General features: G+C 37.6%; 2 protein-coding genes and 1 long non-coding RNA gene across 3 annotated transcripts; 1 reads left to right on the top strand and 2 right to left on the bottom strand.

Moving 5' to 3' along the window:
* Nucleotides 1-657: 657 nt before the first annotated feature.
* LOC114524232 lies at nt 658-3,676 on the bottom strand. Its single transcript, XM_028545372.1, has 3 exons — nt 2,967-3,676; nt 1,282-1,830; nt 658-993 (listed from the first exon to the last, which is right to left on the bottom strand). The coding sequence occupies exons 1-3, from the start codon at nt 3,652-3,654 to the stop codon at nt 788-790; spliced, it is 1,443 nt and encodes a 480-aa protein (XP_028401173.1). The 5' UTR covers nt 3,655-3,676; the 3' UTR covers nt 658-787.
* A 3,723-nt stretch (nt 3,677-7,399) lies between these two features.
* LOC114524207 lies at nt 7,400-11,093 on the bottom strand. The gene is made up of 3 exons (XM_028545344.1): nt 10,391-11,093; nt 9,518-9,961; nt 7,400-8,686 (listed from the first exon to the last, which is right to left on the bottom strand). Exons 1-3 carry the CDS (start codon nt 11,052-11,054, stop codon nt 8,478-8,480), a joined length of 1,317 nt encoding a protein of 438 aa, XP_028401145.1. The 5' UTR covers nt 11,055-11,093; the 3' UTR covers nt 7,400-8,477.
* Nucleotides 11,094-20,225: 9,132 nt separating this feature from the next.
* LOC114524136 lies at nt 20,226-22,500 on the top strand. The gene is made up of 4 exons (XR_003687077.1): nt 20,226-20,285; nt 20,519-20,602; nt 21,112-21,262; nt 22,418-22,500. It is a non-coding gene; the product is annotated as an uncharacterized LOC114524136 (long non-coding RNA).
* Nucleotides 22,501-22,767: the final 267 nt, after the last annotated feature.

Genomic DNA, 22,767 nt, shown 5'->3' with positions numbered 1-22,767 from the left:
AAAAGGCTTAAAAGGGAAGTCCAATTTTTCGTTTGATCGATAAAATTCTGCCATTCTACCTTTATATCGAAAGGAGTTCAGAAGGAAGAAAAAAAATAAACATAGTTTTTTCGATAAAGCAAAGGTACCACAGTGGGAATAGTTGGCATGATATGCTTTACAAGCGTGACAAATTTCGTATGTTCATATTCAATCGTATTACATTTTAATAAGACTTCTTTTTCGGGATCGGACAAAAAGGCCTGGGCATCATGATTGAAAATGTCTCAAAATGCGTGTGCCATTTACATCATGTACTGCGGAGCAGGATTGTAGGGGCCAGCCCGCCTGGTTATAACTTAATCAACGAATCGAATTGAAAATCCATGTCATATAACTATAGTACAGCATATTGCTGTGGCCTTTGCAAACGATACGCGTGCATTCACAATAATTTCTACATGGTGTAAAAAAACTGCAACTTTAATTCTTCCCAGTGGCTACGATCTCGATAATTCCCAGGGGCCTACGATACACCCTGTGTACGGGGTTTCTTAAAAAAAACATAACCACTTAATATGCAAGAATATTAATATTGCTCGGGTTTGCACCATAGTTCAGCTAAAATGACTTTTAGCATTTTAAATGAAGGATTATGAGCCATTTTCAATTCCCAAAGGTGCACTTTAGAGCTGTATTAGTCTTGCATATTTAAGTGGTTGCGTTTTTTTTAGACACCCTGTACACCGTCGATAATTCCCAGGGGGCTACGATACACCCACCAACTTCACGGACTAATTAATAGTCTTTAAAAGAAGTGGAAGAGTAGTCCAGTCGATCCAAGGAGAAGTGAAATCCAGGCCAGTGTCGATGTGAATGTTAGCCTACCGACTTTAAACACGCACTGTCTGTCTTTTGCGTAGGTTGTAAACATCGTCAGTTTGGCACGGTCCCTGAATGGGTGATCTTCGTGCCAGTATTTAGATGTAGTTTTGTTCACACGGGCAGAGATTCCTGCGAAAATTTTGAGACAAATAAAATAGTTAATCATACACATTTGCGGAATGCACTCAGCTTTTGCCGGTCCTAACGACCAAATGACGACGACAATTAAAACGATTACTGTTAGTCAGTAATCAGTGAAAAGCTTAAAAATTAAGCTTTTATGCGAGTGAAAATACCGTCATGGAAGATTGAACCATCTCCCACTCAATGAGTTTGAGCAGTTTTAGAATACAGTATCAAAACCTATTATGAGTATTATCGTCATATTTTCGCAATTTGTTTAGATGATTACCATACCTCCACACATATCTGTTATGCAGGCTGCGCATACACATGGCAGCAGAAACAAATACAAATGCGTAACGAAAAATACGCTGATATAAGCAAGTTTTAAGAGATTACTGGAATACGCTAGTTCTTCGGATATATAAATGACCCCAATGAGGCAGGTTGCTCCGTAACAAAGCCAGTGCATCACAAACCAAAGACAGTACGCTTCGACAGTATCAGATACGATGACACATAGCTCTTCGTGATATTCAAAGGCGATGTCAAAGTCATTTGTAGATTCTGCAACATTTTCAACAATTGCTGGGTCTACAACGACTTTGGTTTTGTCCGCATCGTTCTCTACAGGACTACCAGACCCTCTTGCTTGTTTCTTTTCACTCTCTATTCCTTCGCTTTTAGCCTTTGAATCAATTTTTGTGTCGACTACAACCCCTCTTTTGCTCGCTTCGGATGTTGAAGCCTTTTCAACACTATCAGTTCCATAGTCTGCTCTCGCTTGTTTCTTTTCTTTCCCTATTTCTTTTACCCTCCTCACAGTATCGTTCGCCAACGTTCCTGTGGAACAAAAGTTGAATTCATCAACACCCACACCCTTTCTTTCCGTCAAGTATACTACGAATCTTGCCTACATGTCAAATGTATAGCCGTTTGATATCGATGTGCGATAAGGATGAAGTCCAAGTGACCCAATTAACTTCGTACCTAGAGTTTTTCTCTATAAAGGAACCCTAGGTACGAGTTAACAAGAGATTTGTCGAGGGCATTGAACTGTAAACAAACTGGACTGACGATAACTCGGGGGGGGGGAATTGAAGCTTCAAACTGAATAGGGATGTTTGTCAGAAGTTATCGTTCCAGTTGCACAGAGTTCACTGGTCGAGGCTACTCAATTTACAGCTGAACTGTCTTTAGGGAGATTTAGCACGAGGACGTGAACGTCAAAGACGGCGAGAAAATGGCGAGTAAATGGCGAGTAAATGGCGTGGCATGTCCATATTTGGGCGCATCACGCCATTTTTTCGCCATTTTCACGTCGTCTTTAACGTTCACGTAATCACGTCCTCGTGCTAAATCGCCCTTTTGTGTCCCAGGGCCTTTATTAAGGAACTTCGAAAACTGGCGGAACGAACTGAATTCTTCTTCTTTTATAATAGTATCTTTTAAAAAGGAGATTTTAAAAAGAATTTATATTTTGATAGTTATAGCCTATAGGTATATTTTGATAAATAAAATAAATTGATGGGCAAAAACGATTAACATTTGGCATCCTTGCAGATCGCAATGTCGTAGAATAATGCCGGACAATTTATATGAAACATCATTTTACATATATAATGTTGTCTTATCGTCTTTATCTAATTTAAAATCAATTGTTGTGTAAACTATAATAACTGCATGTTTTTCCCGTAGTTCGTGGTCAAAGGTCAGTCGACGACTCGACGTTCAATAGTCGTTGATATAATTGAAAGTCAATCTACAGTATTTTTAATTTTAACATGAAACCTCAAACCGTTAAATTTAAACAGCAGTTTGCCGATTGAAACTAACATAATCAATAAATTGAAAGAAACGTTTTCGGAGAAAGCAAAGAATAATTCCGACAGAATAAGAATAAGTGCAGAGCAAAAAAGGGGGGGCATCTCCCTTCCCCCAGCAAATCTGCCAAAAGGCCCTGCATTATTACAACCTACCTAAAGCAAGGGATGCAATAGCAAATGCATGACATCCAACAATAGCTGCCCATTGCGCCATGAACTGTGCTGCTACACCGAAGATCATCAAGTAGTAATACCATCCGTCCCTGGGTTGTGTCCGTGTTAAATAGTAAAACATCACTACGGCAGATACGAACAATGACGCCAATGTAATCTGAGAGAGGAAAATATACTTCACTTGAGTGTTAGACAAATCATCAAATAAAGCGTCTGACGGGCTGATTGCTTGTCCGTTGCCTTGCCGTCGTCTGCGATACATGAGCAATAGCGATTTTAATAGCAACGTATACGAAAACGATCCACCAATAGACGCTAGAGTGTATACGGCATTCGATGTCTTTCGATCTGGGGCACCAAGGCTTGCGTTGCTGGATCTGTCGCCTTTAAGTTTCTTTTCAAGAAATCCACAGTCAAAACCTGGGCAACCGCATACCACAACCAAGTCGTAAACGAGTTGAAATATACAAATGGACGCTAGGAGGATACCCAGAATCAAGCCCCATCTAGATGGCTTGTACAAGCACAGTGTCGCACAAATATGTTTTAGAATTTGCTTGAGTAGTTCATGATTTTGATAATCTTCGGCTTTACGTCCACGCCGAAATTCGTTTTGCAGAACATTTAAAACAGGTCTTTCTTCATCGCTATTTGAGCAGCAACCCATTCTTGCATTTTATATTAGTGTTGGTATACGCCGGCTGGGTTCAAAGTACGATGATTGGTCTCGTGACAATCAGTTGACTATATGCATGAATGCATGTAATTCCCAGAAAACGCACAGCGTGGCGGATGTTGCGGGCTGCGACTTTGCGGACACTGCGTGCATGCGTCAACAGTTATTTCAAACAGTAATTATATAATAACTACAGTGCATGAAAGACGCAATTTGATTTAGCCGTGCAGGGTCACACAATCCTGCACGAGGAATTTAAAAGCACTCGCTGGATTTTCGCCGGATTCGCAAAATATCGTTGTAAGTTTCACTGTAGTTATTTTTAAAACAATTACCAAATTTTTTTTCGTACAGGATGCAACTCGTGTTTTTTGACGCTTTCAGAAAGTCTCGCAGATAACATCCCTCGTACATGGATCACGCAATCCTGCAGGGAAAACCATTTGGTAATCGTATTATTATTATTATTATTATAAATCATACTGACTTAATTAGCCCAAACGGTATTATTACACCAGTATTACAACAATTGATAAAAGATTAGAATTATACTTAATTACATACAATCAAATCAACTATCAATCCGGATACAATTGTTGTTGGTATTAGTTCTCTGAGTTTTTCATTTTTAATGTGTGTCGTGTTTCATTTCATCGCAGCGATCCCTCAACGACATGATATTCGTGGTAATCAATGCTTCGTCATACTTATGTGTGGGAAGGATAATTTTAAAAGCGGTTGGATGAATTCAATGTCATCATGATCACTTAAATGCTGTTGAATATTATAATGCAAGATCTGGGACGCGTATTCCATGCAGGACAGGTCTAATTATGGTATAATATAAAGAGTAATCAATGTACTTGTGCTCGCTTTAGACTTTTTCAACAATCTTAATAATTTTATATAGAGCCTTTTATTTGCTTTTTTACCATATTATGGATATGTCCGTTCCACTTCAAGTTATCTTGAACAGTAAGGCCAAGAATGCGAGCAGATTTCACACGTTCAATATAAACTTCCTTAACTGCTAGAGGAACAAAGCGATACTTTTCTCTTGTAAAATTGATGACAAGCTCTTTAGATTTTCCGATGTTCAATTTCAAATTCTTATTACTCGTAATCCAACGGACCTTTTGCATAATAGACCAACTTTTGATATAGTTCCCTGAGGTACTCAACCATTGAGGGTTTGCCATTCCGACACAGAGTAGGGTACCTGACCCGTTGGAAGCGCTTTCTAAGAAAATCTCGTATCCAGGGGCCGGTTGTTCAAAAGCCGGTTTAAGCTAATCCAGGGTTAAAAATGCCTAACTCAGGGTTAAATTTTAAACCTCGGTTGATTTTCGTTGCACAAAGCTCGGTTAGCGTTAACCCTGAGTTAAAATTGATAAAAAAATTAACGCTGCTAGCTAGGTGGGTTAACTTTTCAATCCTGCATGCATGGCCATGGGTTAACTTTAATTCAAAAATAGATGAATAAGGAGCGGAAACACGTACAATTCTTCATGAATTAAGCACTTTTGAAAGGTTTTACGAAGAGTTTCGGACAGCAAAGAATTATCTAAGTTTGACTTTGTTCGGTTTAAAATGATGTATTGATTTATTTATTTTCACTTCAATGCAATACATGATAAATAAATACAACCGTACAAATTGAGACAATGTAATCGAAATATTGTATCGGATGATGATCACATGCATGGCACGGTATGGTACAGGTTAGACCAGTTATAACTCGTATAATGCAGCTTTAGCACCTGCGTTGCTGCATGGGTCTCATCTTTATTTTCTTATATTCATTCGCAGATTTGCATTTTTTGGCAATACATGCATGCATATACGACAGAATTGTGGTCACTAAGTCTAAGACCTATGGGTGCAATCACTTTGGGAAAATCGCATGCTTCTGACATATTAGCAGCTTGTGGCTGGCATATTAGCAGTTTCGGGTGCTTTACGATTTGTTTTAGGGTAAAATGAAATCCCCGAGTAAGAATATACCAGCATTTGGGTACTTGAGGGCAAGATCGAGTGATGTGGTCAGTCGGGTCGGATGCTCAATAAAAGCGTTATTATTGCTGGTTTATAAACGACACAGACGATCAAACAAAAAAATTCTCGTTATAAAGTTTATAAGGTCTGGCGTAAATTCATAAAGTTTCAAAGTTGATATCATTAAATTCAGTAAGAATCTTAAATGGATATTAGATTTTAAAAAAAAAGCAAAATACGCCGCCTAGTTTGTCAACTCGGTCACATCTTACTAATGAAAACTGAACCGTCGATACAAACAGCTGCGTCGTTGATTTTCTCATTTAACCATGCAGGTTTCAGTTATGCAGGCTATTCTCACTACATATTGCTCATGGGTCATAGTTAATCATACACATTTGCGGAATGCACTCAGCTTTTGCCGGTCCTAACGACCAAATGACGACGACAATTAAAACGATTACTGTTAGTCAGTAATCAGTGAAAAGCTTAAAAATTAGCGTTAACCCTGAGTTAAAATTGATAAAAAAATTAACGCTGCTAGCTAGGTGGGTTAACTTTTCAATCCTGCATGCATGGCCATGGGTTAACTTTAATTCAAAAATAGATGAATAAGGAGCGGAAACACGTACAATTCTTCATGAATTAAGCACTTTTGAAAGGTTTTACGAAGAGTTTCGGACAGCAAAGAATTATCTAAGTTTGACTTTGTTCGGTTTAAAATGATGTATTGATTTATTTATTTTCACTTCAATGCAATACATGATAAATAAATACAACCGTACAAATTGAGACAATGTAATCGAAATATTGTATCGGATGATGATCACATGCATGGCACGGTATGGTACAGGTTAGACCAGTTATAACTCGTATAATGCAGCTTTAGCACCTGCGTTGCTGCATGGGTCTCATCTTTATTTTCTTATATTCATTCGCAGATTTGCATTTTTTGGCAATACATGCATGCATATACGACAGAATTGTGGTCACTAAGTCTAAGACCTATGGGTGCAATCACTTTGGGAAAATCGCATGCTTCTGACATATTAGCAGCTTGTGGCTGGCATATTAGCAGTTTCGGGTGCTTTACGATTTGTTTTAGGTAAATGAAATCCCGAGTAAGAATATACCAGCATTTGGGTACTTGAGGGCAAGATCGAGTGATGTGGTCAGTCGGGTCGGATGCTCAATAAAAGCGTTATTATTGCTGGTTTATAAACGACACAGACGATCAAACAAAAAAATTCTCGTTATAAAGTTTATAAGGTCTGGCGTAAATTCATAAAGTTTCAAAGTTGATATCATTAAATTCAGTAAGAATCTTAAATGGATATTAGATTTTAAAAAAAAAGCAAAATACGCCGCCTAGTTTGTCAACTCGGTCACATCTTACTAATGAAAACTGAACCGTCGATACAAACAGCTGCGTCGTTGATTTTCTCATTTAACCATGCAGGTTTCAGTTATGCAGGCTATTCTCACTACATATTGCTCATGGGTCATAAAAAAACGCAACTAGGACTAGGTACATAACTAAAATTTATGATAATCTTTTCGCTGGTCGAAACGTCGAAACGACTTTTCGCTGGATTAAGGCTTGTAAGCGTATTCCATATAACTAAATTGAATGTGGACAAAACAAGAATGAATTGACCTTTATTTATTTAACATGTCGAGACTTTCTGTTCTCAATTTAATTTTTTTATATTTTATAAAATAGAATTATAGATACATCGCAAACCTTTCCGCACGCGGCGAAAGTTTCTCAGATTATACACATGCTTCATATTGTCCAAGGTTTCATCTGTTATTGTCGTGATATCCATTGTTAGGCTTGTAAAATATATTGTTTTCAATGTTTTGCTTGTCCGAACTTTTTCCGCGCTCCAAATTATAGGCAATCAAATCTTTCCACGCAAAACTCACGCGCCGCGTGCGGAAAGGTCTGTTAAATAATTTTTACATTTGGTAAAATATATAGAAAGCTCTTAACGATTATACGCTAATACATTCGTAAAAAAATTATCTTAAAAATTCATTTTCTTGAAACATGCAGGCCACACATGGCCGGTATATTAAAGAGTTTGATGCTCTATTTGAGCTAAAATATTTTACTGTAAATTTACGGTTGTTCTTTAAATCAAGGTTCCCTCATGTCAAGACTCAAGGACAAGATGGCTACAATTTAGCAAGTTTACGGTTCGGATTTGAAACGAAAGATTAGAATAACTGGTCGCATGGGTACATAAGTTTTCAACATCCAATTGATTTTAAAATAGTTCTCTTCATGCATATATACGCAGGAAAAATTATGGTAGAATGACAGTTACTGTGAAATAGGAGCATCGTCCAGGTTGAATCTGCTAGCTGAAATAGTTGGCCCGTGTAATGCATGTGGCGAGTGCTTGCCGGGTGACTTATTCGTATACTTGTGGTTGTCGTTGCCTCGTTGGCATGTAGCCTCAAAGAATATCGCGAACGTTGTCTACTAACTGGACGCCATCGGTGCCGGCGTCTCATGCAGTGGCGCATTGAACTATAGTTCTGTTGTATACAACATATCAGGACAAGAGTGAGAGGAAGAACTGAATTCATGAGCAGAGAACTGACGTAGTAATAAACGTTATAGACTTTTTCGAAAATTCCCGGATTCGATTCGTTCCAAAATAAAGCTTTAAGCGGGCTCGAGCATCAATTTACTACCAGATTTTCACTAAATCAAAATTATGAAATCGTCCGCTATTTTTCCCTGCATGGTAATGGGCTTTAATTGTGACTACAGTGTAAGGCTATATATGTACACATTCACAAACAACTTAACTAAAGAAATGGAAGAGGATTGCAGTCGATCCAAGGAGAAGTGAAATCCATGCCAGTGTCGGTGTGAATGTTATCCTACCGACTTTAAAAACACACTGTCTGTCTTTCGCATAGGTTGTAAACATTATCAATTTAGCACGGTCCCTAAATGGATGATCTTCGTGCCAGTCTTTAAATGTAGTTCCATTGAAACGGGCAGCGATTCCTGATAAGATTTACAAAATATGATAATTATTTACAAGTCAGTTCAGGGTTATGTATTTATTACTGCATGCATAGATGAAGTATTTCAAATTCTATGATCGGATGACAATTTGAATTTGATTTAAAGGTTTGATCTAAATTTGATTTTAAAAAACCACTTTTAAAAATCTTTTGGAATGTCAAGAAGCGAAAAAGCATATTTTTGAGCAAATATTTTCGATAAAAAGTTTTTCCGTCCGATAACATCTATCCAAGACTTTAAGTTTAATATACGTTACAAGTAGTTGCACTAACTAAAGTTTGTAAATCCATTTAGGGAAAAAGCCTTGTAGACTGATCCAGGCGATTACTTTGAATTTATTTGAAAAGGTTTCCGGATTGATAAAGAATATTAGGGACCTTAAGCATGTAGGACGCGAACGCGACGACGACGGCTATCAATACAATGGGTCATTGAAAAGAAATGAATAGTTAAATTAGACCCATGGCGGGTTTTAGACGTCGTCTTCATTATGTTTACAACGGGAAAACGTCGTTTTTTACGTCTTGCCTAGAACGGTTGCATTTCAGGACCCAGCGAGCCCTACCTCTATAGAATTGTCCTTAAACATAAACACAATGTTTTTAACGCCTAATATCTCACTAAATCAGTACAATTAATAATATACAACAACCACTTTGCCATAGCATTTATTTAAAGGAAAATTCCGGCGGCGGCGTCGTCGTCGTGTTGCCGTCCTATATGCTTAAGGTCCCTATTATATACACGGCAAGTCCGTGGATCGGCAGCTTCTTTGATGTAAATGTATATGTATAATTATGGTTACCATACCTCCACACGTATCTGTTATGTAGGTCGCGCATATACATGGGAACATGAACAAATACAAAACCCCAACGAGCGATACAGTGGTGAAAACAAGTTGTAGGGGATTTCTGAAAAACCTTAGTTCTAATTCAGATATAAAGATGATCTCAATTAGGAAGGTTGATCCGTAACAAAGAAAGTGCATCACGAACCATGGACAGTACGCTGAAACAGTCCCAGATACGATGGCGCAAAGTTCTTCATGATATTCAAAAGCGATATCAAGGTCATTTATACAACATACGACATTCTTAGCACTTAGGCCACTTTCCGGGTCTCCTTTTTCCTCAACTTTTTTTGCATTAGATATTGAAGTATTTTCACTTGTAGTTCCGTAGTCCTCCCGCCTTTTTTTCTTCTTTTTCCCTATTTCTTTTATCCTCCTTACGGTATCGTTTGCCAAAGTCCCTATTACACAGAAAATGAAAAAATTACATTTAGCAAAAATTACATGTGCTCAGTTTCGAAGTGAAACCCCAAATTTCCCTATGTTCTCTAAGCAATTCAAATAGATTAATAAGCTGTACTGTGGTTGGAAGTAAAAGTTAAGGGCCGTTAAAAAGTGCGATTTTGCTGCGATTTAATGTGCGATCATCTTCTCTCGAAAGATGTGAATGAGTGGACAGTTATTTTGATTTGTAAGTGCCCCTTCACATGAATAAAAGTAAATAAATTCCCTGTTTCTTGTATATATTCTGCATTATATATTATTTATTATCCTTTAGATGAACTTGACTGAATATATTTCTAAAGAAAGCGCGCAAAAAATCAATAGCGCCCTAGTGAAGATTTTTAAAGTGATTTACCCGCAATACTTTACATTTTTTTTAAACCCACCTAATGCGAGGCACGGAATAGCAAACGCTTGACATCCAATAACAGCTGCCCATTGCGCTACGAGCAGCGAAGTTCCGCCGAAGAATATCCAATAACTATGCCAGCCTAACATGGGCTGCGTTCCTATTACTAGATAATAATATGCCACGGAAGATAGGAAAAATACTATCACTGCAATTTGAGAGAGGAAAATATATTTAACTTGTGTGTTTGATAAATCATTAAATAGAGCATCTGACGGGCTAATTGCTTTTTGCTTTCCTTGTCGTTTTCTGCGATGCATTATCGATAATGATATCAGTAAAAGGTTATACGAAAACAGTCCACTAATCGACAACAGAGCGTTTAAGGTATTCGCTGTCTTTTCAAATTGACCACGGGAACCATTGTCGTAGAAGTCACGAGATCCACAGTGAAAATTCGGGCAAATTCTCCTCTCAATATAGAAAACGACTTGAAATATGCAGATCAACGCCACGAAGACATTCACAATCAAGCCCCATCCAAAAGGTTTGTACAAGCACAGTGTCGCACAAATATGTTTAAGAATTTGTTTGAATAGTTTATGATTTTGGAAATCTTCGGCTTTACGTCCACGCCGAAATTTGTCTTGCAGAACATTTAAAACAGGTCTTTCTTCATCGTTATTTGAGCAGCAACCCATTGCGTGTTAACAAATGATAAAATAAAAACAATGCGCAAATAATGATCAGTCTCAGTCTCGTGATAGTCAGTTGGGTATATGACTTCCTGGTAAATAAACGCATTGCGTGTGTTTCGGATCGCGGAACTGCGGAAATTGTGCTCATCGCATTTGTGTGGCATTGCATGGCAGCATTGCATGTGCATTTTATGTCTGTTAGAAAGCTGACATGCATGGGACATCTGCCCAAACGCACCTAGCTGTATCATTTGCTATATCAGTTGTATGTATGTATACGAAATAAACAATTATCGGATGCTGAGCATGATATCAAGCAATATTCAGACGTCTGGGTCAATGTATGCCGAAGGAAAACTTAGGCGAGTAACACTGGCCGAGATCAGAATGCCATAATTGTTTTACACCGGCCGAAAGGACCTGTATCCTAAATGGACAGGGACGTCACAAAAACGACCTACGTTCAAGGAGTATACGGATTTCCTATGACTATGTGAAATCGCGCGACGAGTATTTTTACGGCGAGCCTAATATCTACGACAGGGTTTTTTTACTCTATTTTCACGTGCCGGTTCAGGTTTGAGTATTTGGTTTGCCGCCGGAAGCCTAGACCCGAAAAAGTCCCAAAAAGAGTCCAATAATTTTTGGAAGTGACTTAATTTTCTATTGGCACAATTATCAGAAACATGGTAGATTTCAGCAATTCATTACCAGGTAACAGCGACAAAAAGAATGTCGCTTGTGTACTACGAGTTTTACTATAAAATGCATTGAATCAATGAAAGTATAAAACGTTGAATCGTCGCAACCACCGACTTCTTCGATTGTTTGCCGACCTCTAGATCAATAGATCAGCGGTTTAGGAACTCGTTTTGGTAAACGAATATTGTGTATTTCAGTCTGGCCGTATTTCAGTCTGGCCGTCAACGAACTTATAAAATCGCTCACATTCATACGAACATTTCGATTCGAATTGTTGATGAATTGAGGTGTATAAACATACCGAGAAACATACCATGAAATGTGAAAAAGTGAAAAATGAATTCCGAATAAACAGGACATATTGAGAGTCAAAATATGAATCAAACAAGACCAAGGTTCACCTTAAAAATATTACTATAAGTTTCATCAGGCAGTTCAACCACACATTTGGACACAATCAGTTGGCCGAACGTAGAAACATCCAAATGTAAGTAATTCAATCATCAAAACGTTGCAATATGGTTGTTCTATTAATCCAGAGATCGGCAAAGTCCAGGGCAACGGCATCTTTAACGTTTGTACTTTTACTATATGTATTTTATGGTAAAAGTTGAAGGCCATTATGTTTAAAAGTAAATTCAAATTAGTAATCACCATGTCGCAAATTTCTGGTAATGTCAAATGAAATGAAGCAATTTTTTATGCGCAGAACCGATGCGCAGACGTCACTGTAAGCTAGCCTTTCTCAGTGTTCAGCTGTCCAATGAGCGCGTGCTTGCAGTATGTTTTATTTGGTCCTATGAAGAAAATTATATCAACGGCGACAATAGTTAGCCCGCGTCGACAGACACGAGGTCATATTTTCAGCTTGGCTGGTCGTTCTGCCAACGTGACATCCGTTCACGTCACAAAAACCCTGGGTACGAGGTTGTTTACGTCACTGGTGCTTCATCGGATCTGTAACGTCACACCCTACTCTTCGCACCGTGCGCATATAGAAATATGGTGTCTTGGTGGAAAATTTATAAAAATATCACGTCGATTGTCGAAGTGCATGGACATTGAATTGCTGTGTTGATTGTTTATTCTACAAACCTCCAGATCTCAGATTTAAATATATAGTATCGTATCCGATTTATTGTCTTTATTCCGACTACAACGACATTGACTACAACGAGGTCAACAATACAACAAGCCGAAGTCTTGTTGTTCAGTTCTAAACTCCTATACCTTGTCGTGCGTCTCGTGTCGTGAATCCCAAGAAAAATAAAAAAAAACATAGCTCGTGGCAAATTCTCAAGCACAGAGGTAAATCAACAGGAAAAGAGCGGGCTTTTTTTAAAGGGAGCTTTTTGGCAACACTCTGCATAGGCTTTTCGCAGGATAGAGCAGAAGAGCATCTAAGCATGCAGTGTTTTATCCAAACATTTTATGCTGTTTACCGGCAGTTTACCAGCTAGCCGGGTCTGTTTCGTAATTTAAATGCTATGCTCCCGACGTGCTGGACATTTAGATGATGGAGATAGATATTTCAGCCCGTTTCAGTAAATCGCTACAAAAGTGACACAGGCTTGCTTTGCCTTACAATTTTGTATATAGGAAAAGGGAATGTTAAATGATAGGTCTTTATCCCTGCATGAAAATCAATAGATGCTAGCCTATATGGCATGCCTATACTGAATTAGTATTATCTCGAACATATAGCTAGAAGCCTAATTGGGGTGTTTATTTTCATGTATTTAAGTTCATGTAAACGTCTTTCTCGGTGATGGTTGTCGCGATATATGGTATAAGGAACTGTTAATCAGCGCATAAAAGAGTTTTTAAATACGTTGGGTGAATCGTTTCGCTAATATGGACGTTTTTATTTTGCCGTTTAATGAATTAACGTTTAAAATACCCAGAGGTGTTGCCCATGCAAGAACTCGTGTTAATTTTTCTGAAAGTCCTACTATAGGGCTGGTTGTATAAAAGACTGTAGAATTGGCAAATCAGAGTCGTGAGTTAACTAGGATTTAACTATGTAAAATGCAGTTAAAGAGTTTTATGCAACCAGTCCAGAGTGACGCGATGACGAAGGTTTTAAATTTCACATTTTTAGTCTAATATGTACCCTATAGGAACACTAGTTGACATATGCCAGGCATCTTTCCGCTAATTTCAGTTAACGGGATTCCTCACCATTGTGCACCTAAGGGCTAAGCCGTTAACCAAGCTTTTAGGAATGGAACAAACATTCTATATAACACACCACATTCTATATAACACACCACTATACTGAATTAAAATCACATCATTGCCCGACAAAGTCCATGTTCGGAAGATCCTGTCATGCAAAAACATTGGGAACTACCATGACGTCATTGAAATAATCCATTTTGTCCACAAAGCACAAGGGTACTAGGTACAAACCCTTGACATTTTAAATAGCTCCTAATTGCATTTACTAGAAGATATGCTGTCAACTGTAAATCGAGTGCGTACCTAGGATTGCGTGATTGAATAGAGATTTATGCATTAACTTGTAACACGACATCAGGAATTTGACATGTATTTATGCGCCTGGCTAAAATTAAAAACTATTGAAAGTTCCGAAATACAAAGATCGTTGTGTTTCGGGAACAAAATAGAAAGTTCCGGGGTTGCGTTTTTAGCCGTGAACGAACAGATCGCGATCGAGTAATCTTCGACAGCATGACTTGCAATTTTGTCTAACTTTAAGTTGGTATTCTCGCACGCAACACTCTTTATATGTTGACCGACATGAAGGTCGCTCTTGAAAATTTCACCTCTTGCTGCTCTTGGCGTTTTGCGGATGGTTCTATTAAATGGTTGCACATGCATTCTTCAGTGCCGCGGATAGTATGTTCGCCTGATCGTTTAAACGTTTCATTTTGCATGCCAGGATTTAGTGAAAATCTTCTGAATGCTATAGTAACATGGTATATTTTTTTTTTCTCAGCAATTGGTAAAGTTGTTTAACTCTAAGTTTTTTTTTCATTTTAATGCTAATACGTTCCTCGCCTACTGTTTGAGCCTCACAAGCAACGTCCTATCAGGAACATCTGTATATTTTTGAAACTATAACTAATGCCGAGGCCCTCTCCCCTATATACTTAAATTTTTAGCCACCTTACAAATATTAAAATGTAGACATTGGCGACGATGTTTTCATCATTCCTAAATCTTATTAGAATTTCATGAATATTACTGAAAATATCCAAAGCATGCATACATAATACTAAATAGCAATGATCCCATGCATCTCAGTCAGAGCAACTTACTAAAAATCAGCCATGCGAGCTTTGAGTACAGGCATAACTGTCAACTCAACCACACACTTTCGTGCATTTACACGGAGTACATTGATGGATATACACGACATCAGGAAATCAATTTGACATGCATAAAATTATATGCTCCTGGATAAAATGGAATTGATTATTCTGAAACACAAAAATCGTTTGTGTTTCGGACGCAGAAAAGGAAATTCCGGAGTTGCGTGTCTAAAAGCATGGTTCGTCAGCGACAGTCGGCGACGTATTGTGTTTGTGGTCGATTACAGAGATGAAAGATGTGCAGGCAGCCATCAGTCCATGCAGTAAGTGTCGTGGCGTGTGCACGCATGACGTGTACATTTTGGGAAAATTTGAGGACAGGAAAATAATCTCTAGTTACACTTCCGATAATATGCATGCATTCAGTGTCAGTTGCGAAGAAAATTTATTAAAAATAAGCACTTAATTCATCAGTGATCACCGACAATAAGCATCGTCAAACGTCAGTGACACTATGAGAACCATGCAGGCTTAATGCAACGCTGAAAATCATACTCGTTGCTGACTGTATAAATGCCTGATAATTTTGACCCTTAATTTTGCAAGGATTTAGTCAAAATCTTTTGACTGCTGCAAAAGGGCTTATGCACTTTTGTTTTGTCAGCAATATCTAAAGTGGTTTTACTCTTGGTTATTTTTTAATACTAATACTTTACCCGCGCTTGATTCTTACAAGTCCTACCTGATAATCTATATCCTGTTAGGAGCCACAAGTTTCTAAATATTTAACATAAACATTTTTACGCACGATGACTGTAAACTTAGTTTTTACGAAAGGATAATTTTTATTAACAATTCACAGACACGTTGATCACAACTCAAGCATATATTGACCTCCGACATGCCCCCCTTCTCTGGCAAATTTCAAATTTTATAAGTTGCGTTATTTCCCACAAGCAAAAATTTGAGAACAAGTCATTTTCATCACGGGTAAAATAAGGCCATGCATGCATGCAAGAGTATATGAGAGAAATGAGATAAGTTCTTACAGTTATATTGACGGCAATCCAGTGCAATGCAAAACACGGATTTTGTAGCTTTAATATTTTACTAATATATTGTAGTATTTTTTCCCTTACTTTCACATGCGTTTGAAAGTGGTAAGATACGAAAAATTATGAACTTAATACGACTATAACCATTAGCAAAACAAACCTTTCAGTTGGCGAATCTCTTTATAGCTTAAGCCCTATTTCCACGGGCTAAATCTTCAAGCGAAATGCGAATTGTTTCCTGGTTCTTTTGAATTGTGAGCAATGAAGCAGAATTAATTCATTCAAGTGGTCAAAATTCAAAAGAAACAGGCGAAATACTTCGCATTTCGCCGAAGGAAAAGCGCCTGTGGAATTAGGCCCTTGGCTTGGGTAGAATTTACATAAGTGGTGTAAGTTGCAACCAGTGGTTGCAACACGGCAAGCAGAAAATTTCCAAAAAGACATGTTGTGTTTATGAAGATAGACATGTTGTATTTTTGATGTACAGATAAAATAGCAGTGATATTTCGTCTTTATTCCAAATATATCATATTCCAAATATGGGAAGGGGGGGGGGGCAATTAGATATTTGTCCCTTCACTTAAAACGCGTCTCCTAATCCCCCAGGATTGACGCCCTTGTTTATAGTGACTTTGGGAGGAGATGAATCCCTGCTCGTAGTTTCGCAATATCTGCATTTTATTCCAATCTCCTGAAAAAAGTTTCACCCTTGTTGATCTCGCCTTAAACGATTGGTTTCGTCTATCCTATATGGTCTATCAAATTGTTGTTTTGTCGTTTTGTTACTGATTGCATACTCGCGGGTTTACATTTTTTGTCATAGACTGAAAAGTGGGAATTACACGACATTAGCAATTTAGCATGCTTTTACCCCCGGTCCTGGATAGAAGTAGACACTATTTTAAATTCCAACAAACTAAAATCTTTTGTGCTTCGAGAACAAAATTGAGAGTGCAAACTTTCATAACTCGCGTAGCTCTCGATTCATTAAAGCTATATAGCTAGGGCTGACAGCCTAACTTAGCTCCTTCAAACTTTCGAATTCCTCCTATATAATTGCTCTTTATGTTATATACATGTAGGTCTATACGATAAAAAGTACCTAATACTTGTTTTGTGACCGCCTGCATATTCGCGAGATCACTTAAGCGTATCTTTTACCTTACGATATGGCATGCTTTGTAAATCTTTTTCGCCCATCAGTTTGTAGTTTATTCCCTAGTTATATTCTCAGTAGTATCAATGTATTTTTAGAAAGTAATGCTAGAATCGCCTCCACCTTCATTTTTCAACACCTCACAGATATGAAGAATCAAGAATGTGAACATATTTTTGGAATAGCATCAAATGTGGTATAACAACTGCCTAAATAGACAAAACACTCCTCGACGTTTCGACCTGGGGGCCTTCGTCAGGAGAGTTAGTATGAAAGGGAGAGTTAGTATAAGGGAGAATACATGTTTTGTATGAGGGTAAAACACGTGATAAAAATGGGCCAATAGAAAACAAAAAATCAAAACAAATTGGAATACATTACATTGCCAAAGAGACGCCTGATTGTGGGCTAAGAATAGCCCGCAATGAGGGAAGCCTGATCAGAGTCCCAAGACTGTGGATGAGTCGCATTTCTTGTCGTTTACGGCTATCGTTAGTACCGGAAATGGGGCAGAGGGCTTTAATTTTCATGTCCGTGACACAATGATTACCAGAGGTAAAGTGTCTGGCAACAGGCTTAGTGTTATCGTGGTTGTTAACCGACCTACGGTGTTCACCAAACCTTACCCTTAAAGATCTTCCAGTTTCGCCGATATATAGTAAACCACATTTGTTGCATGAGATGCAATAAATGAGGTAGGAGGAAAGGCATGTGAAATGGTGCCTGATGAAAAACTGTGAGTTTGGAGCCGAAATAACAGTGCTGGAATCGGTAAATGAGCATGTTTTACATTGGCCAATGCCACATGGGAATGTGCCATTGGGCTCTGAACAGTTTTGCTGTAGAGAGCTGCATGTGAACCAATGTGTCCTGGATATTTTTGTTGTGCCGAAAATAGAGTAGGGGGTTATCGGTGAAAATGGAAGATGTCTCGGGATCATTCTGCAGGATATGAAAATTCCTAAGTAAGACATCCCTAACAGCAAAATTGAAGGGATGGTGTGTTAAAATTAGGCATGCGAGCTTTGAGTAAAGCATAACTCTGGCACTGACCACACGCTTGTGACGCATGTTTATGTCAACGTCGGGGAGGGATGAATCCTTGCACGCAATTTTTTTAACAGGTTGTCAGCCCTATCTAGCTCTTAAAAACTCCACCCCTATGTTGTTGGTCTTCATTAGCGTCAAATAGTTGTTCATATACATGTTGTAAACGTCTTTTTTACATTGTGTCAGCGATTCCATTGAATATATGCGCGAGACCCTAGTTTTATATTCATGGTTGGAACCGTTATATTGCTCTAATATGGCAAACGCACTGCGAAATTCACTGAATTGCTTCGCATGAAGGAAACAAGATGTCAGACATACGAGCTTTAAGCATAACTGACAACTGACCACACACTTGCATGTGGCTTGTCAAATTTATGTGTGGCGTGTTTATGTCAATGTCGGAGGAGATGAATTCTTGCACGCAATTTTTTGCGACATTTGTCAGCCCGATCTCTCGTCAATAATGTTACTAAAGATTCTAGTTTTGACTAGTTCAGTTGATAGTATATTATTATCTGTTATTAAAAAGGACGTAGGTTACATCAAGCATCGGATCAGTTACGCTTTGTTGGTGAAAATAATTTTTTCCGTGAATTCACACCTTGAGATGTTGTTATATTCAATGTGGGTAGATTCAATAAAATATTGGTTTTTCATAGTGTGTCTTCAACGTTTAGTTCTATATGCGTTTCGCAGTGCATAACTAAAGGACAAACATGTTACATGCACGCGGTGCAATTTTTCCTGCAACTTGCCGAATGCAATTCTTCTTTTAATTGAGAGATTTAAATTTTTCAACTACCAAACTTTTGTCTTTAATAAACTCCATAGCGTTTCTTACACTTGCAGTTTGAGGACTCTTCACTAATTTACATCTCTTAAAAGTAGAATTGCATTGCAAGTTGCAAGAAAAATTGCACCGTGTAACATTGCCTTAAACATGCATAATATCTTTAATTAAACACCTTAAATAAATACCTTTGGTTAGATAATAAAAGGACCAGCAGGTAATAAGAAAAACCGTTTCTATGAAACTGTAAAACAATATTCAAACCGAGAGATATAAATCGAACAGAAGCTGAAAAACTTAGAAATTGGCTATTTCCCTAATAAATATCAACACGCGGTGTATACTTATGGTTGGATTATTGCTCTAATATGACTAAATTACCGCGCAAAATTCAGACATATGAGCTTTGATGCATAACTGACTTCTGACCACACACTTGTTACTCTTGAGTTATCAAATTTTTAATTATGTGATGAGGTGTTATAGTGACGTTTAGGGAGTGAATTCTTGCACGCAATTTTTGCCTGATCTGTTACACAGACCTCGATGAAAATCCTTCCTCCCCCATGCGGTTGCTCCTGACATTTTAAGGACGGTTCCCAAACGCTTGGGCGTATTTTTTCTTCAACTGATGCTTTTGTCACCTCTCCAATGTTGAAGTCGCACCGAAAATTCAAGGCTACTTAGCCTTTCTCACGATGACGAATATGCCGCCATTCATGGGGTAGTTACTTTTTTCAAAACGTAAGTGCAAGACCTCGTAACGGCGACTGTCTTTAATTTCGGGCTGAATTTATTCTTCAAATGGTCTCTTGATTCTAAAAATGCTTTTCATATTTTTATAATTTTTTAAATCCATTTGAGAAGATCGAAAGTACCCCGAAAACGTCATAGTGCATGAGAAGGGCTAATTGGTTCGCACTTAGTTTTGGTTGGTTGATCGCATAATTGGTTAACCATCCAAAAATTAGCCATGCGAGATTTGAGTTCAAGCATCGATGACTTTCGAGAGGTTTTTATGTTCAATTTCATAAGTGGAAAAGTGTGTTTACCTTATGGATAGTGTTTATCACATTTCGCAACGTTCCAACCGTGAGTATAAATTTCAACGTTTCCAAAATTAATTTTCAAACGAACTTTAATTTGTTTGGTCGTAGAGTTCTGTAATTCTCATCGTATTCAAGGCGAACACTTTTTGTGGTAAGTTGGTTCAGTATAACCCGCGCAGTTGCGTGCAGCTCTATACAAGTCTTGAATGAAATTTCGCTCCGAAGTAAATGTCATAAAAAACAAACGTCATGATATTTTCCTTAGAAAAGGTGGCCATACCACCTTATTTTTCATTGCCACAGGCTTCCACATGCCTGTTAAACTGTATACATCACTGATCGTAATATTTTTGCCAATAGTGTTATTTTTTAATATTTATATAGTGAAAATGGATTGCACTTTTAAGGCATGTTTCTTTTTGGTGGCCGTTATTTATGGCGTTCAAGCTGGGCTTTTGGGGAAGAGAAGTAAGTTTCGATTTATTGTATATGTAGCTACCTTTACGATTAACTGGTGTATGCGGCCAAAACTCTATTTCCTTTTACCACTACAACTAAATTTGAAGTGCGGGTAAGATGAATCAATCGAATGCGTTAAGTATAGCTTAGATTCCTCAAATTTTATGTGACAAATTTATATCTTGCATGCATGCGTAATGATGCGTTGTTTTCGTACAAACACATTCAGACAATCATGCAATGCCAAGTTTTCTAATAAAGGAAAGTTTGCCAAATACATTTTGACAAAATAAAATTCCTGATTTCTTGTTTCGGCTAAGAACGATTAAACAAATCACATGCATATTACTCTTTTACTAGCATAAAACTTTTTTGTTGTTTTTCGTGTCAATTAATAGAGCATTCCCTGATCACCCCCGTTTAAAAATCTTTGGCGAAACGAAAAAGATTTTTGGAATTTGATTTTATGAGATTACACTTATTAGATTGTACTGATATATATAACTTCTTAATCGCAGGTCCACAGACTGAAACGCTAGAAAGTCATTCCTGCCATCCAGACAACATAATATCCTGCAGTTTCGGAATGACCAAACCGTGTGAAACTTATGGTGGTTTCCCCTGCACATCGCAATGTAACAAATGTCCTTCTTCGCAAACATGTTGTTGGTAAGAATACTCTCTTTTTCACCAACTCTCAATTTGAGCACTGACGGCTTGGGGGTGTATGCATGTGTCGGAAAACCTCCGTTTGTAAGGCTACGAATTCACTTAATCCGCTCAGTTGAGTATATTTATTTCTCCTACTTACTAGTTTCGTGAAGTATTTATTATGGTGATTCACAAATCACAAAGTAATGTTTTAGCTACGAAAACGTTTTCCTTATGTACCCTAAACAGCCACCTAATGCATTGTCCATTTTACTATCACCAGTCCTCTACTGCAACTTTACTTCGTCATGGCAAATTGTGCACACACCAAAACAAGCTAGCCTTTTCTACCTACGCTCCAAGGCCCACGCTTCGGCGACGATATTTTGTAATGAAGTATGATTGTTCATTATAAAATGACCTAGATTGTTCGAGCTACTTGTTGGATAGTTTTACATACAGAAAAGCATTAGCAAAAGTTTGCAAGCATGCAACATGGGAAAAATTTTCATCTTGTTTCTTAATTCAAATCTTGACTTTGCAAGATGATGTTATTTGGAGCTTGTTTCGTTTTATATATCTTCTATATATGCAAGGGTTGGTTGTATATGCATATGTTGGTTTCCCCACCCCCCCCCCCCTCAGGCAGGAGTGAAAGGACGTCTGTCTACTCAGGCTATACATTTTGTTATTACATACTAAATAGTCAGCAAAAAAATATACGATTTTGAAACTTGTAAGGTGTTTTTGAACGGGTAAATGCATGGGTAGATTTTGTATTTTAAAGCATGCAATTTTTTTTGTAATTAGTTGATATGTGGACTTAGCAACAAATGTATGACACCTCCGTTTGAATTTGATGGGGAAAGCATTTATTTTTAAGTTGAAAATTAAAAAAATTTAAAGTAAAAAAATGAATTCTGTTTAAAAAGGAATTGATATTTCGCTAAAAATTGTAGCATTAAAACTATTCGTATATATGTATATATGTTGGTTGTACATTTTAGTACTAGAAATACAAGCATGCAGTTGGCCCTCATCAATTTAATCCAAACCACCAATTTCCTGAGCTAGCGAAATCCAAGCTTATACGATAACTGATTTAGAAAAATATTATAGTTCGCTTGTGAAATAACGATATAAATGTGATAATACACATCTTCTTTCTTCCAGCCATCCTGCCGTATGGTATCCGAACAGCTGTCAAGGACTTACAATTGTGCGAGGAAAATGAATTTAAAAAAGTCTTTTAGAAGACTTTTTAGCAGATTAGAAATTAGTTTTTAAGTGAAATAAAAATAATCTGCTTTCAAAACTGAATGTATCGAGCGATCATTGCGTCTTCATAAAGTTCTTTGTACGGGAAGCCCTAACGTTCGTCTGTTGATTTATTTTACTATCTTACAGTTTTCTGCATTTTAATCAATTATCAATCAATAGTACACATTTCGACGTTTAAGTTTAACATTTACTTTTTTCAAAATGGCTATACCAATCTTAAATTTTAGCCTGCATGGTTTAAT

The sequence above is a fragment of the Dendronephthya gigantea genome, unplaced genomic scaffold (genome assembly GCF_004324835.1).
Source record: "Dendronephthya gigantea isolate DGI-Jeju-01 unplaced genomic scaffold, DenGig_1.0 000030F, whole genome shotgun sequence".
In the NCBI taxonomy this organism is placed as follows: Eukaryota; Metazoa; Cnidaria; class Anthozoa; order Malacalcyonacea; family Nephtheidae; genus Dendronephthya; species Dendronephthya gigantea.
Note: the sequence above shows the minus strand (reverse complement) of the source record. Positions and strands in the feature narration are given on the sequence as shown.

Bases quoted from the DNA above. Each gene is read 5' to 3' on its own strand.
- LOC114524232 (XM_028545372.1), bottom strand. From the start codon at position 3,654: ATGGGTTGCTGCTCAAATAGCGATGAAGAAAGACCTGTTTTAAATGTT. The intron at 1,831-2,966 runs GTAGGTTGTAAT...TTTGTTCCACAG, and splicing joins TATTGCATCCCTTGCTTTAG to GAACGTTGGCGAACGATACT. The intron at 994-1,281 runs GTATGGTAATCA...AAATTTTCGCAG, and splicing joins CATAACAGATATGTGTGGAG to GAATCTCTGCCCGTGTGAAC.
- LOC114524207 (XM_028545344.1), bottom strand. From the start codon at position 11,054: ATGGGTTGCTGCTCAAATAACGATGAAGAAAGACCTGTTTTAAATGTT. The intron at 9,962-10,390 runs GTGGGTTTAAAA...TCTGTGTAATAG, and splicing joins TATTCCGTGCCTCGCATTAG to GGACTTTGGCAAACGATACC. The intron at 8,687-9,517 runs GTATGGTAACCA...AAATCTTATCAG, and splicing joins CATAACAGATACGTGTGGAG to GAATCGCTGCCCGTTTCAAT.